Below are 18,096 nucleotides of genomic sequence, written 5' to 3' on the forward strand. Positions count from 1 at the left end.
CATTGTACGATTACGTCTATATTTCAAGCCTGGCTTTATGGACACTGCCTTTTACATCTCAGTGCTGCGTGATGCTGAACAGGCTGAATCAGCAGTATTCCAACATAAAAAATTGTATTGATGAACATGTGAGTATTTTAGAGTGCATTAAATGGTAGATACATGTGTAAACATTGAATAAATATTTTTCACTATTTTATGCTTTCGTATGTTTTTAATTGAAGTGTTATTTCCCTAATTAAGGGACATTTTTCTTGTTTATGCAAGTTTAAACGAACTTAATACGTCAAAATAATTTAGTTGCTTGACTTTACCTGGTGGCATTCGGTAGATAATATTGCCAATATACGACGCAAATCGTTCATTGTCTCACTCACTCACAGACCGAACCACTCACTCACTCACTCACCGAACAACTCACTCACAGACCGAACCACTCACTCACTCACTCACCGAACAACTCACTCACTCACAGACCGAACCACTCACTCACTCACTCACCGAACAACTCACTCACTCACCGAACCACTCACTCACTCACTCACTCACCGAACAACTCACTCACTCACTCACTCACTCACTCACTCACTCGAGGCATTGCATTGCCGACAATTACAATGGCCCCGTTTGTTTTCCCATCACATGCTAACGTTATGTACATGTCAAGTACATATCGCCCATCTGTTGCTGTCACAGCCTGAATGGAATACGCCTGAATGACAAGCTGTGGGTGATATATGCATCTGTGACGTCACGGCTGTCGTAAATCAGATTACACACAAGCATATGGTCACTTTGAAATATCAAATGACAACTAATAGCTGGAACACCTCACTAAAACGTCTCTCTACAAATGTACACACATAATTTATAAATGTACTGTATACGAATCAAAGGCAAACATTGTCACTTCGAAGTTCTGTGTGCCATTGAAGATGTAGTATAATATAGAACACCAAAGTCAAAGAAAAACATATCTCGTTTATCTGCTGAACCAGGCTCCATTGGGCGTAAAAGGCAAAATAGCGGTAAAAAAATATGAATCATCACTGAAAATCGGTGATGGGTTTGCGTAAAGGGTAGGCCCCACCGACAGCACCCACCGCTCACAAAATAAGTGAGGTGAGGTGAGGTGAGGTGAGGTGAGGTGAGGTGAGGTGAGGTGAAATGGGGTTTAACGTCGCGTCCAAGATTATTGCACTTATATAGCGACGTGCATGCACGTGTATGTGTGTGTGTGTGTGGCTGCTTGTACTAGTCCGGACTGATGCCGATTTATAGTGCTGGCTCACTGAGATACCATGCCGCAGTTTAACATGAATACCCCACTCAGACACAGTATACTGACTCCGAGCCGACCAGTCCTTGTTTTAGCCCTTTAATGCCGAGCGCCAGACAGGGTAACAACAAGTACAATCTTTTCACAAAATAAGTTTCATAGTGCCGAGGTGAGACCTTTGCGACTATTATAAAGACAAACATTTAGTCCAGGGAACTTTTTGTTTTCTTTGAATTCCCCAGTTAAAAAAGTTTGGTGTATATACTCTAATACTGATTTGTTGAATACATCTAGACTTGCTTACTTTAGTCTAGACTTGCCAAGAGAATCATTGCGCAGGGTTATCCTTCGAGTCATGTTTGATTTATAAAGTTACACTTAATCTTTAACATTCTTAAAAGACATGGATTTCCAGGTAAAATTTGTTTGTTTGTTGTTTAACTCAGCTATATTCCAGCTATATGACGGCGGTCTGTAAATGATCAAGAAGTCTGGACCAGGCAATCCAGTGATTGACATCATGAGCATCGATCCACGCAATTGGGATACGATGACATGCACCAACCACGTCAGACAGCCTGACCTCCCAATCCCGTTAGTCGCCTCTTACGACAAGCTTAGTCGCCTTTTACGGCAACCATGGGTTGCTGAAGACCAATTCTGACCCGGATCTTCACGGGTGTCACGCTGAAGTATCATTGAACACTGTATCATGGAGGGGGCACGGGTAGCCCAGTCGTCTAAGGCGCCGAGATTCGCTGTGCAGAGTTGCGTCCCTTAGGCACGCCAGAAACCTATGATTGTGGGTTCGAATCCCGGTTCACCCCGATTATGTTTCTAGGTTTGTCAGCACCATACACGTGCTCGTGGGTTTCACCGAAGTGGTAAACGTCTGAGATCTGCATCACTTCGGGCTTTCCTCCCACATTAAGCTGACACGCCGTGATATGACTTGATTACTGTTAAAAGCGGCGTTAACTCAACTCACTCACTCACTCACTGTATCATGGTCTTTGAATTGGGTGGTAAACACATTTGTACACTCCTAATTTCTACAATGTACATGCTCGTGTTTATATGTTCAACATTATCATTAACATAATCTGATTTATGACCAATCGCCCCAGATGCATATATACATCACCAATAGCTTGTCAATTGCACGTAACCAACAGGCATTGCCTCAGTGCATACATCACCAATAGCTTGTTAATTGCACATAGCCCACAGGCATCGGCCATACCGACAGCTGACACAAACAGAAGTATTACATGTAATTGACACGAGCTTGGCATGTCATAACGTCATACTATATTTACGACACTTCGAATGTCAATTTATTCCTATGTAGAGAACGAACTACAAAGAACACGATAGAAATGGATTAACGTATGTTTGCAGAAAGTCAAAGGATTAGTACCTTTGATGGCTGATAAATGAACACCATATTCTTTTGTAGACATCCTTTGAACGTCTTTGAGTAGTCACGGAAATAGACATTAAAACTACTCCCGTGTGCGTTATTGCTTTAAGCACGCAATAGTCAACACGAGGCTCGTGGTCAACTCTCTGATTGACCTTAGCCCATCTGTTGACCTGGGACCGCTCTGATATTCCCAAGGGCCGCGGGACCAATCACTCCAGATTAACTAATATCCTTCCGCTGAAGTTTAATGTCAGTGGTCATATATAGTTCATACTGTCCAAATTGAAATTTTAACGTCCTTTCAAACGCGTGATCTTATGTACAGTACTATAGTACCGTCGAAACACACGACTAAAACAAAAGTGCATTTCAAAAGTCAAATTATGCCAACTGCTTCTTCAAAGACTTGAACATTTAATGAAAACTGTTTCCTTTTAATATCTAAATATAGCACGTCAGCGCCAGTGAATAACCATCCTCGATTATCCGTCGAAACATTCCATTGGACGTAAAAGGCAAAATCGCGGTAAAAATCATGTGAATGGATAACTGAAAATTAGTGACGACAGCGGGTGTTCGCGGAAAGGACAAGCAAATAATGGAGACAGTTATCCTGTAATAAGCATAAATAATATTCACATTCAATTTCAAATATCAATATCTTTGTAATCAGAGTGTATTTCAACAAAGTATCTTCTTGTAAATCAGTGGTTCTTAAGAACAATGATGAAATAATATCACTGAAAGCATCATTAACTGATAGTGTTGAACATGATGAATTACATTATATATAGTCGAAATCATTTTCATAATGAAATGAAATACTTCACATGGGCTATAAGAGAAATATCATATTTTATCCCCATTGCAATAAATACCATTGAGACATGAAAGCTACGAGAACGAACGTAGCATGTATTGACGAAAAGAAATGTAAAGCCATTAATCTGGATGAAGTATACAGATTTCGGTGTCTATTTCTTGTGGCCATTAATAATGTATTGCGCTGAAAACATGAACTATCCCACAATTAGATATTTGATACAATTAGATATTTGATAACAATGTTGCCTCGTATTATTCTCAGATATTAAATATTAAAATAACTTCACCGTTGCAGCCAAATAAACCAAAACAGACCACAACGCTCATAATTAAAATATTGCTGATGTGAAATGCGTAACTTTAATTCTAGTTTGGAGACACAGGGTAAGAGTGAGTGAGTTGATTATAAATAAAGTGCTTTCAACACTACTTCAGTTAAGTCACGTCGTATCAAACTGACGTGGAAGGAAAGCCCGAAGCAGGTTTAAACTTAGTCTGTCATACAGACCCTGAAACAAATATATCCAATACAGCCCTTGCAAGTCTATAATGTTTGGCAAGTCTAGATTTCTGCAGTATCAGGAAAATGAAGAGGATCCTGGATCCTTTTTATTATATTTTTTATAGATAATTTAACAACTATTTTTTGGTAAGATATGTTCATTTCAGAGACTTGATGTCAGTCTAGTTTAAACGATAACCACTTTGGTGAGCTCCACGAGCATGGGTATGGTGGTGAAAAACCAAGAATCCTTATAAGAGGGAATCCAAGATTCGAACTCAATATCATAAGATTCTGCCACGCCTAAGGGAGGCAACTGCGCAGCGAATGTCAGCGCCCTAGCTGACAGGCTGATCCGTGGCCACAAGTTACGATCGTGGCCAGGGAACAAGTTGTCAGCTTATGTGTTATTTATCTGTTTACCTTCTGACATACACAAGCTATTGGCACAAACAAAGAGTAACTGTTCCCACTTAGTCCAGTTATATGATATTTCATGAGTTTGTGCGACCGAAAATCCAGGGTGAGTTTGATAACACGTGTACACCGAGGTGTAACCTGAGAGTCCCAGTGTATGTGTACATCATAACAGTTGGTGTAAGGTTACACTGACGGTGTCATTGCCCACAGCGCTTGAGAATAGAGCGGAGGGCCCTATGTTTGTCCTTTGCCATCATAAATGGATCCGTTTTCATGGCTTGTGACATTCATTCGAGTGTGATCGATTTTCTGGCCAGTTTAGTTTGTTTTTCTTCAATCTAAAGATGAAACTCAAGTTACCTTATAAAATGTATTAAACGTCATAAAATCCCTTAATCATTTCAATCAAAGCTTCTGGGGTAAAGATAATTTTCTGAAGATATTATTTGAATGCCACTTTCGAAACACGGTATTGACATATTCAAGAAATGGCTGTATCCATATACATATTCCATATAATAATGTGCCCCATTGGAATTTAACATAAATATGAATTATATTTTATTTTTGGGTGGACCTTATTTGAATTTTTTTTTAAATATGAATTAGATTTGCTGGGTTTAAAAAAAATTCTTTTGTTTGTTTGATAGTTTCCTAGCATCAAATAGTCTGAAAGTATAAAGTAAAATGAAGGTGCTGTGCTAGGACATATTACTATTCTCCGATGATGATTACCTATTGGCAATTTATTATTCTACATGACGATGCATATTTTCAAATTGTCGAACAGGTGTTGTTTTTCATATTGACTTTTTATTGATATGTATTAGAGTCTTGTTTGTTCAGGTAGTGTTGTTCTGGAAATCCTTTTCCAAACATTTAGTCGGGAATGAATCATCTGATAAGATAATCAAATAAAGTCCAACCAAAATTGCCTCGGATATAACGAAATATCGCTTAAAGCGAAGTGCAATTAAAAGAGTAGCAGTTGTTGAGGTCAATGCCTTGGTAAAGAAAGAAGTACGCATTTACGAATCTGATTTTGGCTCTCCCGTTTTATTCGACATATCCGGAGTAAAGTGTTTAAATTGTACCTATACTGCCGTCTTGTTCGAGGAGGTTCAACTGTACACTTTATATTATATTTCCGTGTGTCGTAGCAGATGTGTGACAGTTATTACTGGATGTGAAGTACGGTTATCCGGATATAACGAATTCTAAGGCATAGTATAGAGACATTTAGAACCATGTTTACTCGAACTTCATTTACTCGACGTATCGTTTACAACAATATAACTTTATGATGCCCATCTAATCTTTACCTTGTCCGGAATATAACATTGGTACTTACGGCGAATTACGGATAACTCGAATAACCTTCAATGGTTCCCAGGGATTCGAGTTGAAATTCATTGACTTTTGCGTTGGTTTGTGCAATAACATCAGTTACAACCTTTCGTGTAAAACTTCTTTATAACGCTACTTCTCTATGCGAATTCGTGACAGACAATGCTGCTGGTATTAATCAAAGTTAAACAATGACAAGTATGAGCACAAAACTTAGTGCTGACCAACTGTGTAATAATGGTTCAACAACAGGTCCAATGATTCCCCGCGTGAGCTCAGATAACGCTTGAAATGAAAATACAAAATAAATCGTCCGAGGCGAAAAAGAGTGTCGAAAGAACGTTTTCATTAATTTCGGGATTTCCTTTACACACCGTGAAAGGGTGAGTAAATATGTGCTTTTTCATGTCGAGGAAATGAATCGGTGCGACAGTGCAGTAATGGAAATACGTGCATGTCGCCGACGTTTGCTCACAGGGTGATGTGGTGGAGAGCGCCGTCATGCGCGTGGCAGCTGCCAGGGATATTAATGCGACATTCATAGTGTCGCCTTAATATATCGATCTTTTATTTATCAAGCTAACACCTTCAACATGGGTTTGTAATGCGGGAAAAATACCACCACTTTTCAGCCCGTGTCACTATTCTAACTCATGGTTAAATATAGATGTTTAATACCCTGTCTATCAAACTGGTGCTCGTTGGGAGCCATTATGTTCTTTCAATGTAAGTTTTCGTCAGCACACACTGAGAAATTTATCAATTAATTAACACCTCCACAGACAAGAAGGGGATAGTGGCACTTAGGAAAAGTAAACAGTGAGTTATATCTGTCAAATATGGCGTCTCGGAGTGCGTGTATTTTTTGGTCTGGGGTGGGAGGGCGGCGGGATGTTAGTTCTTTGTTCGACGCACGTTCATCGGGCATGTCGTGAAACTCGTATTTGGTTTGAACGTCTCGCATAATAGTTCGCTGTGACTGTGATAGCACAGTTACCCCTTTAAACGGCGGGTGCTGAAGAGCCACCCGGGTGAGCACCCCTCTCCCCCTCCCCCCAGGGTTAGCTGAGGACGCGGTCATAACTCGCTCAATCACAGTTCTCTCCGCAGTTCTGACTCATGTATTGAGTTGCCTCGCTAGCGCCATTCGCCATAACATAGTCCATGGCATACCTGTTTGGATATTGGTTTAGCATGACATATCGTCTTTTATCCTATGAAAACTCCTCCAATCATGTCACAAAAGGGGAGGAGTTGTGACGTCAGAGGGGCTGTTGCAGCACACGGTGAAGTAACGTTAGCCGAAGAGGCTGAGGGATGTCGACTAACTAAACGTCTGGTAGGGGGCGCTCGCTGTCATAAACCGCCGTGTAGCGCTCGCTCTGCTAGCTTTCCCGTCAGTACGAGACTACGCGAGCGAGAGAGAGGCACAGCGCTACATTATGTAGTGCGAGGCGATGGGAAAGGTTGGACGTTGTTGTGTTGTCATTTGTCCACGGAGGATGTGATTCTGGTTTAGAAACATGAAGTGTGTACAACGGTGGACGTTCCACGCCAACCTTGGTTTGTGTTTGGTGGTGTTTATTGCACTCAGCCATATAGACTTTTGTGTCGCCTGTCCAAAGGATTGTTTTTGTCCTCAGCATAGTAATAATGTGTATTGTTCAAGGAAACATTTACCGGCTATTCCCATGGGGATCCCGTTTAACACAGTGGAGCTCAACCTAAACGAGAATGAATTTCAGAACCAAGTTCTCTCACGAAGGAATTTTACAAATTTGAATAATTTAGAAAATTTGTACTTGAGTAATTGCGGGATCAAAACGATCACTTTGGATACATTCAAAGAACTGAAAAAGCTCAAGTGGTTGGACATTAGCAAGAATAATATTGAGTTCATTGCAGACTTCACATTCCGTGGCCTAGATCTGGAACATTTATTTATGAACGATAACCCCGGGATCCAGCTGTCTAACAAGGCGTTTGATGGACTGTCATCTCGAGGTTTGTATATGCACAGGTGTGACTTGGTCAATCTATCGAAAGAGGTGCTCCGGCCTTTAGATGGGACACTTCTAGCGCTATGGTTGGACGAAAACAAATTCGAGCAGTTTCCGTTTACGTGGCTGCAAAAATTTAATCTGAGTCATCTTCGACTCGGAAACAACCCGTTCCATTGTAACTGTGAAATAACGTGGCTATACAAATATTACACTGGAAATCCGTCAGTATTTTCAGGCGGGGTTGTGCCATCATGTAGTTCGCCAGTGCTCAACAGAGGGAAAATGTTCACACAGCTCAAAGCTGAGGACTTTAGATGTGAGTTGCCGACGTTCAAAACCGTGGAGGCTGTGTTTGACGTGGACCTTGCTAAACTTTCCTGCACTGCTAGCGGCGACCCCACCCCATCCGTGTTCTGGGTGCGTCCAGACGGTACCACGGAGACATTCTACCCTCCCACGGAGGACGACGTCAGGGACAACGACGGCATCATGTACGTGACAGATCTTCACCTAAAGGACAACTCTATATTCAAATGCGTTGCTAGCAACCCAGCAGGCAATGTAACCTTCACCCTCAACGTTGTCTGGCCCCCCGAGAAAACCACCTCCACAGGGGTAGCCCCCCAGAACCCCTCCCCAGCCACCGTGCCCCCGATCAGTGACTCCAGGCCTGGGGAGGATTCTTATGGATGGACGGCTAATAAAGCTGAAAAGAAATTAGGAGTTATGGCTGACCATAACTCCGTGGAAGGATACTTCACAATAGTTGATATTGTTGGAGCAGTTGTAGGAACATTCCTCTTAACACTGTTGGTGTGTGTTGTAGTGTTCCATTTTTATTACAAAAGAAGAGAACGTTTAAAGTACGAGGAAACACAAGTGAGAAACGACAAAAAACGCAGCCCGAACAATTTATATAACTATATGGCTGAACCCGACGAGAACTGTTTGAAAATGATAAACCATTCAAACGATACAAGTATTCCAAGCTGAGGACGGGCTGTGATGGAGTTTTTAGTTGACACACGCTACAGTCCGGTCGAGCGGACCGGGAAATTTCGGAAACAATGGCCAGAGAAGTGGTCAGTTCGAAACAGATCCTTTCAAGCCCGGAGAAGATTAGAGGGCAGGGGAATAACAACTGCTTGAGGTGGATTTGCAAAGGAGGGCAACTATTCTCGCAGGAGAAAGAATGATTTATTTTTCTACAAAGGAAATCGTTTCGCAGAGATTATTAATGTTAAAGTTTTGGCTTAATCGAGCAAGTAAAATAGCCCTGGATCGGCAGAAGCCTAATGTGAAGAGTGTGATGTTGGTGTTGATGTCGGTGTTGATGTTTGTGGACAGTACAGCCTCTACCTATCGTGTCTTCACACCCGGACTAAAACACTGTTGACGTGCGTTTAAGTGCTTTCTCCTTCCCCCATGTTCCGACAGGGAGTTGCTGTACGTCTCTACCTATGTCTTATGTTGGAAGAATTCTCAGAATTATTGAACAAATATAACACGTGGATTGCTTTTCATTCTGAAGTGCTGGGAAAATGGTCTTTGTGAAAAGTATACGGCTTGAATATGTGATATTGTGTGTTCTGGCGCTCCGGTAGTTTGTGTTGAGTGGACGCAAGGAAGTGGTGTGTGTGGTGTTCATCCAGAGTCACCCCAGCGTCTCGTGAGGGCGGGGTCGTCCCCTCCCTTGTGGACGTTTTGTACGTGACAACATCATCAGTGACTTCATTCTACGTGACCATGACATGTGAGGACATTACGGTGACGTAACGTTACAGAGTGCTAACGATGGAGGCCTTCAATACGGCTCGCTATGTAAATATTTAGGTAAATGTTGGTCTCGGTTTGTCAATGGCTGCTTCTCTATTAAGTCTTTGCATAGATGATGGCTTGCCAGGAGTAAACAGAAAACAAACAATTAATAATTATTGATTTTCAAAAATAAATAATTATTGATTTTCAATCAGTTATCAGTGCATTAATAGGAGATTGTGTTGGCTGACAAAATTATTGGTAATGATCGCTTAAAAATTATTTCTATGAGAATATCTTAAGGAAAGATTGTAATTCTGTTATATCTATACCAAATTTATGTATGTGATATAAGATAATTGTTCAGCATCTTTACATTTCAAATGTTAATTTCGGAAATATTCATATGTTTGTTTAAACTTGAAATGATATTGTTACAAAATATTACATGTACCTTTTTTCGATAATTTGAAAACGACCAGTCTCCAGTGTTTGCTTTTGAATATTTCTTGTTTTTTACATTCGCGTTCATTTAAAGAATATATTAAACAAACAGAAAGGAATGTTTGTAAAAAATGTTTTTCGAAAGTTCAGTATCTTCATTACTGTCAAGTTCATTAAAGTCAATCTCGGCTAACCAGCAATCATCGTACATCAATAGAAACGCCACAAGTTTATTATCAGTGTCTACTCCAGGTGAAAAAAAATAATCAAACACCGAGACTGATTTCGTAGGCAAATACTTCAAGTTGCGATTAAATGAGAATGTTTTCACAGATGGTCTTGGCAGGCCATTCCCCAATCTAAACGCTGTCTCCTCCTTTATTGAAAGCTTTACCAGGGTGCTTTCCCCATTCTAGATCCATCAACACATTTCAACTCACAAATTCTTGGAAATTCAATTTGCTTTTGTGCCATAAAAATAGACGCTCTATTTAGACTGCAAATCATCAAAGTGGTAATCGTTTGAAATGTTTGAACTAGCATGAGATCGATGAGTCTTTTCTAGTAGCAATGTACGTGTTTTGTAAGACGAGGATTCCGGGTTAGCTAGTGGTTTACAGGCTGGGAAACCGATAGAAATAGATACAAATAATGTGTCGTTCGTTGCCATGGAAACAGATTTCATTATATTGGACCGTGCTTAGAAACCATTCTCCTGCAGGAACTGTCATAATGGTAAAAGGACTATTGATTTTGACGATATGAAATAAGGACAGTATATTAAAAGACCCTTGACAACAGTAGGATAGCAACATGTTTTGATTACCAGGAAACTGTTGTGCATTGTTTACGTTAACAGAAGAAGTAAATTTCCTACTATGACTAATAGTTAAAAAAATATAAGTTGATTTTTTAAAACCGTCCATTGTTCAAATTGTGAGTCACAATACTTGTGATGTCAGTACGTAAACATGCCATTTCCTTACAAACCAAACAATTTAGTTACGGCTGAAATGCTCATTTTCTATATGAAATCAGTTTCACAGAATTCTTTATGTCAAACAATTGACTACAAGTTTGCATTTTGTATAATTACAAAACTTGTATTTGTGACACTAACTCACGTTTCTATAGTAACCTTTATCACCCTGTATTGTGAAGACTTGAAGCTATGTAAACATTTCTTAAAAAGGTAACCCTGCTATAGATAAGCGGTATACTAGGGGTTCCTTCCCTTGGGGTATGCTTTCTGAACACGGACCACTGTGTTTATATTATGTCCTCATGATCATTGAATCAATGTTATATATATTTGTCATTGTACATATTCGTCATAATTATTACTTGTAAATACAAATTTTTATTAAGATAAACATGTGTTCAAACTTTTAATCGTCGTTTCTTAAATCACTTTAGGCAAGACATAATGTGTTGGAAGTGGATTTGAACGAATTTGTAATTGTTCATCTGATATTTTAAGATGCACACGCTCCAGATATCAATCAAAACATCAATACTACATTGGTAAAAAAACGCTAAATCTTTATTGACAAATAAACTAACAAAATGGTAAAGTACATATTGTAAGTTCTGTTAATATACACAAACATGTGTGGTGTGATGAGATAATATCTATTTTAACACATTGTATACATTTACTCGATGTGTGTTCGCTTCTCGGTTCAGATCGATCCCGGTTCAGATCGATCCCGGTTTAGATCGATCCCGGTTCAGATCGATCCCGGTTCAGATCGATCCTCTACTGAGTGTTACATCTTCGTGAATCAATTCATAGAGAATCATTTCATAAGTGCATGTGTGATGCATGAGAAACTATACGGATCTGATGAGTATAAACCGAGTTGACCTCTGATTCACACTATAACAAGACGCAATTGGTGTAATTACACATGAATATCCAATGACCCTGTGTTAAGTGTGTGTCGGGCCAATTACCCAATACGGTGGAGAAGCCTTGTTCAATGCAGTGCTGCGTCAGTTGGGCGAGCACATGAACTTTCAACCTGGTGTCGTATGAAAACTTTATTACTCTTTGCTTCGCACTCTGATAGTCATTAACGACCCTCCACCACACGCTATCATGTCTGGTATGATGTATATATTATTCAATTGAAACCATTTACCCTGAAAGAGTATTATGTTTGAGAACAAAATTAAAACAACTTAAAATAGTTGACACTGTAGTTGCAAAAAAACAATCCCTTTATTTACAGAATTTGATCTTTTCCAGAATGGCGTTATTTTCAACACTTCACCACAGCTATGCTATGTAAACAAATACTGAAAATGCACCAGGCATCATTAACGATGCGGATGTTCCTAGTTCTGTTATTTTCTCCATTGCCTCGAGGGATGTTTTAATTACCACGACAGGGAATGTTTAATCCTCAGATCCATATTGTGCAAAGCCCCAAGCTGTGGCAGGTTGCTTCTTGTGTCTGAAGGCCTGGCTTTATCGTATGAACGTTTGAACTTTGTAGATCCAGGCTCACCACCTTCATCATGGCCAGCATCAGAATCACACGAGATTCACATCCGGCCTCTGTGGTTGTCTCTTTACCGTCATCATTTTCCTCATCCCATTCAAGTCCAGTAACAACTGAGAAACTCCTGCTCTAATTTTCTGTAGTAATGACAGCTGTCTCTCTGGCGTCAATCTCAGCGACGTCATTAATCCAAAGCTGACACCAAACACACAGAGCCCCACCGGGCCATGCTTTTGTTTGACATTTTTCAGTTTGGGAGGTTCCTCTGTTGTACATGTTGTACCTCGTTATCAAACCGCTGTGGTAGTCTTATGGCAATGTGGTGTAATAAACTGACCTTATCACAGCACTACCCCATGCGCGTTTCACCACATCTTCAGGCGATGCCTGATTACTTCTCTGCGTTGGCTGGAGAACCACCTTACATTCCTACCACCTGTCAAGACTAGTGAGTCAATTATATCCACCATTCAGCATGCAATAATTTCAGATGCTTATCTGTTGCCTCCACAAGATGATTGTTCTATTTGAGTCTTATGCCTTCTATTGTCATGCGTCAGAAATAATTGACCCTTGCCACCCACACACGGGATGAGGATGGGATACTCTTTCACTTTATCACAAATCTGAAACTTTATTACGGGGATAATTTTACTCTAATCGTCTCTAATAACCTGTTACTGACCAGCTGAAGTCAACTGGTCCGTTCATCCGCTGAGGGCTTATCGTATTCTTTTGATCATGTAATGAGATACATTTTCTATTTTTGCTCCATTCTTAGTAATTCCCCCTTAATATGCCTGGTTTTATTCAGTTCGCAGTCAGGGGTCTGTAAATCCTTCAGAATGATTATATTACCATATAAACAAGTAGAACCTGTTCCGTTGGGGTGGTTGTGAATGTATACTTTTTTTTATTGTGAAGTCATAATACTTGTTTGTATTTATACAAACACTAATATGTTAATATCAATATTTGTAAAGGATCGCACGGATATTAAATCGAATATGCTTTAACGTTTCACTATTAATCATGATGTTAAATCTGATAATAACAGAGCTAACATTGAAATCCCTTTATTTAAACTTATAGACAATAGAGCAATGATGTTGCCACCTGTGTGGTATTCATTTTTCTGATAGTCTTGGATATTATGTTACAACATGTCCATCTGTGCAATATGCACTTGTTCTAGGGTTCCATCAATGCCTGTATATTTCGCCGCATCGCGCCATGTTCTACGCTGTTAAATGATTCATGAAAAGGGAACATGATACATCAGATACAGGAATTCCCTGCATGGGGAGGACACCAAGATATTTGATTATTGAAGCAAAAGCCAACATAGTGTTTCCCTGGGGAGCAACAGAATCTATGACGAACTTATGATTAAATAATATTTGGATATGTGTGTCATGTCAGGCAACCAGACTGGTTTACCTTGTGGTTGATATGTTTAAGCAGTGGAGTGAAGGTCGAAGAAAATAAATGTAGACAATGCAATTTTAATGCAACACTAGTTTAAGATAATTAAAGCTTAATTTAATACGCTATCGTAACCACATATAACTAGTCTGGCTTTATTACGAGTTTGATAGAAAGGCTCATACGAGATGTGTACGTGCATGATGATGATTATGATTATTATTATGATTATTATCATCATCATCATCATTATCATTATTATTATTATTACTGACTCTACAATGCATTTGATAAACTAGATATCATGATATGTCATTTTTTATTATTAAAACCTTTCATAACCTCAAATTTTCACAATCAATAACAATCGCTGAGGTCATCAGAGGTCACATATATTAAAATTTTGATACAACTGTCCCTATCAGTATTCTGTACAAAAGGCATCCTCATGTCAGATATAAATTTGTCACATGTTTATATGACCTGAAAACGGTTCACTGTCAATCCCACCAGACCACACTCACGTCATCCATAGGCATATTACAGGGATCATGGCTTCTTCCAAATTGTTTTTCATGCCGGTTTGCATTATTACTTGAACATTGTGGAATCAGGAGAGAGGGGGCTATTAACATTAATACGGCTCTAATGAGTCGCTGCAAGGCGGACTCGTTTGTAATTATCACTCGCATTTCTGTGAAACACGATCAATGCCCTTCTGCATCTCACGCTCTGAAAATTCAAAATGGCGGAACAATGGTCTGTCGTCTGCATTGTTGCAAAGGCTCATGGGATCATCTGTATGTGATAGGGTTTTCACTGCAAACAGCACCACCTGTTATGGTTGTGATTAAGTACTGGGATAGATATTACTCTCATAGTCATGTGACATTTGTCATAGAGCATGTCCTCTAGTGTTGTGGGATGGCAGTAATGAATGCTGGTGTCTATGTACTCTGAACTTTCAGCATCAGTATTGTTGCAGTACATTACCGTAATACCATATCAAGGTCTCCTGCGGATTTATACCTCATTATGTATATGTATTTCATGCACATAACGGGTAGAACGTCCTGGAAACAAAAACAAATAAATTCATATGGAATTGTATAATTTGTGTTATAGCTTAAGAGAACGGTTATGTCAAATTCTTATTTTTTAAAATGAAACTGGCACAATGTATTAATTGTATTAGGGCATCAGCTGTCATACATGTATGTATAACATATACCATGTACATATACTAATTTCAAACCGTATAGCTGTAATAATTATTTAATCATTTAATCGTCGTTACACTCTTGTCAAACCAACAATTACATACCCTCAGAAAGGACTTCACTCTTTCTCTGAAGACAAATATAAGCATAATATGATCAAACGTTTAATATTACCTAATTAGTTACTGTTGCCAAATAATACTTGGTATAATTATTTAATAATCAATACTACCATTTCAACATAACTGTCATGTTTACCTCCCAGCAATTTAATGGCGCCTGGTTGTCGGATATCAGTATTAGGTTCTAAGTATTTTCATCACGGTTACCTATAATTGAATTTGTCGTCGTCGATTGAATTGTCTGCATCAAAATATATCATGCAATTCGTAGTTGGGTTGAATTAAAAGTATTTTTTTCAAATTCAATTTGAACCTGGTTCAATTTGGGCGTCAAAAAAGAGTTCATTTGCTTCAGTATCAACGTGATTGATTTATCTCACACGGTATTCTTAGCATCATTATCTTTATTCTCTGCAACACGACAACATAACGGTCGGTATGTCGGGGCTAACGCCCCATCACATAACAAATAGCCTCGAGCTGTTTCCTCCATACTCCCCAGCATTGCTCACTTTCACTTCATCTACCATTTGTATGCTCTTCCTGACCAAGATCGGTGCATGGAGTGTAGGCGCAGTAATCAAAGCAGTAAAGTAGTCCGATCTGCGGAGATGCGGAGATGCGGATGATGTATGACTTGTTGTTTTAATGGTCAGATCGATAGATGCAGTGCCTGCATAGTCGGCCTGTATAATCTGGACGATGGACCACGCTCCTGTGGAAGATGTAAGCACTCCACTAGAGGTTGTAGTAAAACGGTTATTTTTATTAATAATGACTTTTATCCCCGAAAGTGAAAGTTTTATAACAAATCCAGTGCGCGACAAATTCCAAAATATGAAAAACAGAAGGAAAACATGTTCTTGTGATATTTGTCACCCCAACATACAACAGATTGTGAATCGTTCAGTGAATTGATTCGGTGTCACATTGTGCAACATTTTATGACAAAAAAATTAGTTATGAGGTGTCAAATTGTGCAACAATTCAAGACAAAATATTAAGTTATGAGGTATAATATTGTGCAATATTTCATGACAAAAGATTCCGTTATGAGGTATAACATTGTGCAACATTTAATGACAAAATATTAAGTTATTAGCTATAAACAACATTCCTAACAAAAGATTCAGTTATTAGATATCACATTGCAACATTTCAAGACAAAACATCTCGTATGAGGTATAATATTGTGCGGGACCGCCTCCGTGGTCTAATGGTAGAGCGTCCGGCCGGAGAGCGGAAGGTCCGGGGTTCGATCCCCGGCCGCGTCATACCAAAAGACGTTAAAAGATGGTACTTGTTGTTACCCTGTCTGGCGCTCGGCATTAAGGGGCTAAAACAAGGACTGGTCGGCTCGGAGTCAGTATACTGTGTCTGAGTGGGGTATTCATGTTAAACTGCGGCATGGTATCTCAGTGTGCTAGCACTATAAATCGGCATCAGTCCGGACTAGTACAAGCAGCCACACACACATACACGTGCATGCACGTCGCTATATAAGTGCAATAATCTTGGACGCGACGTTAAACTCCATTTCACCTCACCTCACCTATACTATTGTGCAACATTTTATGATGAAAGATTCGTTTTTTTCGAGATCATACTGTGCAACATTTCATGATGAAAGACTCCTTCACCAGGAATCATGCTGTGTATATATAAGTTATTGTGATTCGTTCAGTGAATTGATTCAATGTCACATTACGTAACATTTCATGAAACATATTCCGTTATTAGATTGTGCAACCATTTCATGACAAAATATTTCGTTATTGTGTACATTTTCATGATAGAAGATTTAGGTTTTACTGTAAATAGTGTTACAACCGCACAGAGAGTAGTCTTTATATTTAATGTTTCGGAGTAAGGACAATCATTTGTTTTGATTTCTAAAAAGCCTCATTTTCCTGACAACAAAGATTAATTTTACATTTCAATTTCTACTTGATAAGCCAATAGTTGGTTGAGCTTTCTTTTAACATTGATTGATGTTTTCTGTCAAATGAAATTCGAAATGTTAACGGAAATGTTGAATCAATTCAGTATAGCATGACACGACAGCCTATTACGCAAGACGTATTGATTAAATAATTCGAGAAACAAAGGCAACATTTTAATGAGAGATCATCAATATTACATTTATTACATCTTACGGACCTGCCCAGATTCTCTTCACCACACGCTGCAGTCGTTTACAGACGCCGTGTATGATTTTCCTTTGTAACTTTTGTGATTTCCTGGCCCCCAGAGATCAATACTTGCAACATAAAACTACAGTACCCTCCTGTGGCTAGTTCTCTGATTTTAATACTCTAAAATCAATTTCATAAATATCTTAATTAAAAAAAACAAGCGCAGATTTTTTTTTAAAGATCTCCCTATCTTAGAAGAAATAAGTTCTGTGTTCACTGATTCATCGCCCGGACAAGCTATTAAGGAACTTTGACATTTGGCGTAATCACATGATCGCTTTAAATAATTAAACGTTCTTTTATTTCTTCGTCAGATTTCCTTCCGCGTTTGTGAATGTTATCCGTTGTCCGTTTATCCATGGGAGTTCCATTCCTGAAATAAACTCTTATTTCATGAGTTTCAATACTTGAAGGAAAAGACAAGAAAGCTTTAAAAAATGTATGTACGAAACGTCACCAACTAGTTTAATGTAAGCAGGTTTTTTATGACCTTGTGATCAAGAAATGGATCTGAAGAAACTAATAGCTAAATATCTCCTGTGAAGGCGAACAATATACAGGTGTTCATTGAGTGTGGGGCATAACACACACACACACACACACACACACACACACACACACAC

At 39.1% G+C, this 18,096-nt stretch overlaps 1 protein-coding gene across 1 annotated transcript; it reads left to right on the forward strand.

The window, feature by feature from the left end:
* The first annotated feature begins 6,948 nt into the window (after positions 1-6,948).
* On the forward strand, positions 6,949-10,212 carry LOC124136558 (leucine-rich repeat and fibronectin type-III domain-containing protein 5-like). The gene has a single exon (XM_046502497.2). The coding sequence runs from the start codon at positions 7,323-7,325 to the stop codon at positions 8,793-8,795; it is 1,473 nt and encodes a 490-aa protein (XP_046358453.1). The 5' UTR covers positions 6,949-7,322; the 3' UTR covers positions 8,796-10,212.
* The last annotated feature ends 7,884 nt before the right edge of the window (positions 10,213-18,096 follow it).

This window comes from Haliotis rufescens, unplaced genomic scaffold (genome assembly GCF_023055435.1).
Source record: "Haliotis rufescens isolate VD_foot unplaced genomic scaffold, xgHalRufe1.0.p SCAF_12, whole genome shotgun sequence".
Taxonomy (NCBI): Eukaryota; Metazoa; Mollusca; class Gastropoda; order Lepetellida; family Haliotidae; genus Haliotis; species Haliotis rufescens.

Bases quoted from the DNA above. Each gene is read 5' to 3' on its own strand.
- LOC124136558 (XM_046502497.2), top strand. From the start codon at position 7,323: ATGAAGTGTGTACAACGGTGGACGTTCCACGCCAACCTTGGTTTGTGT.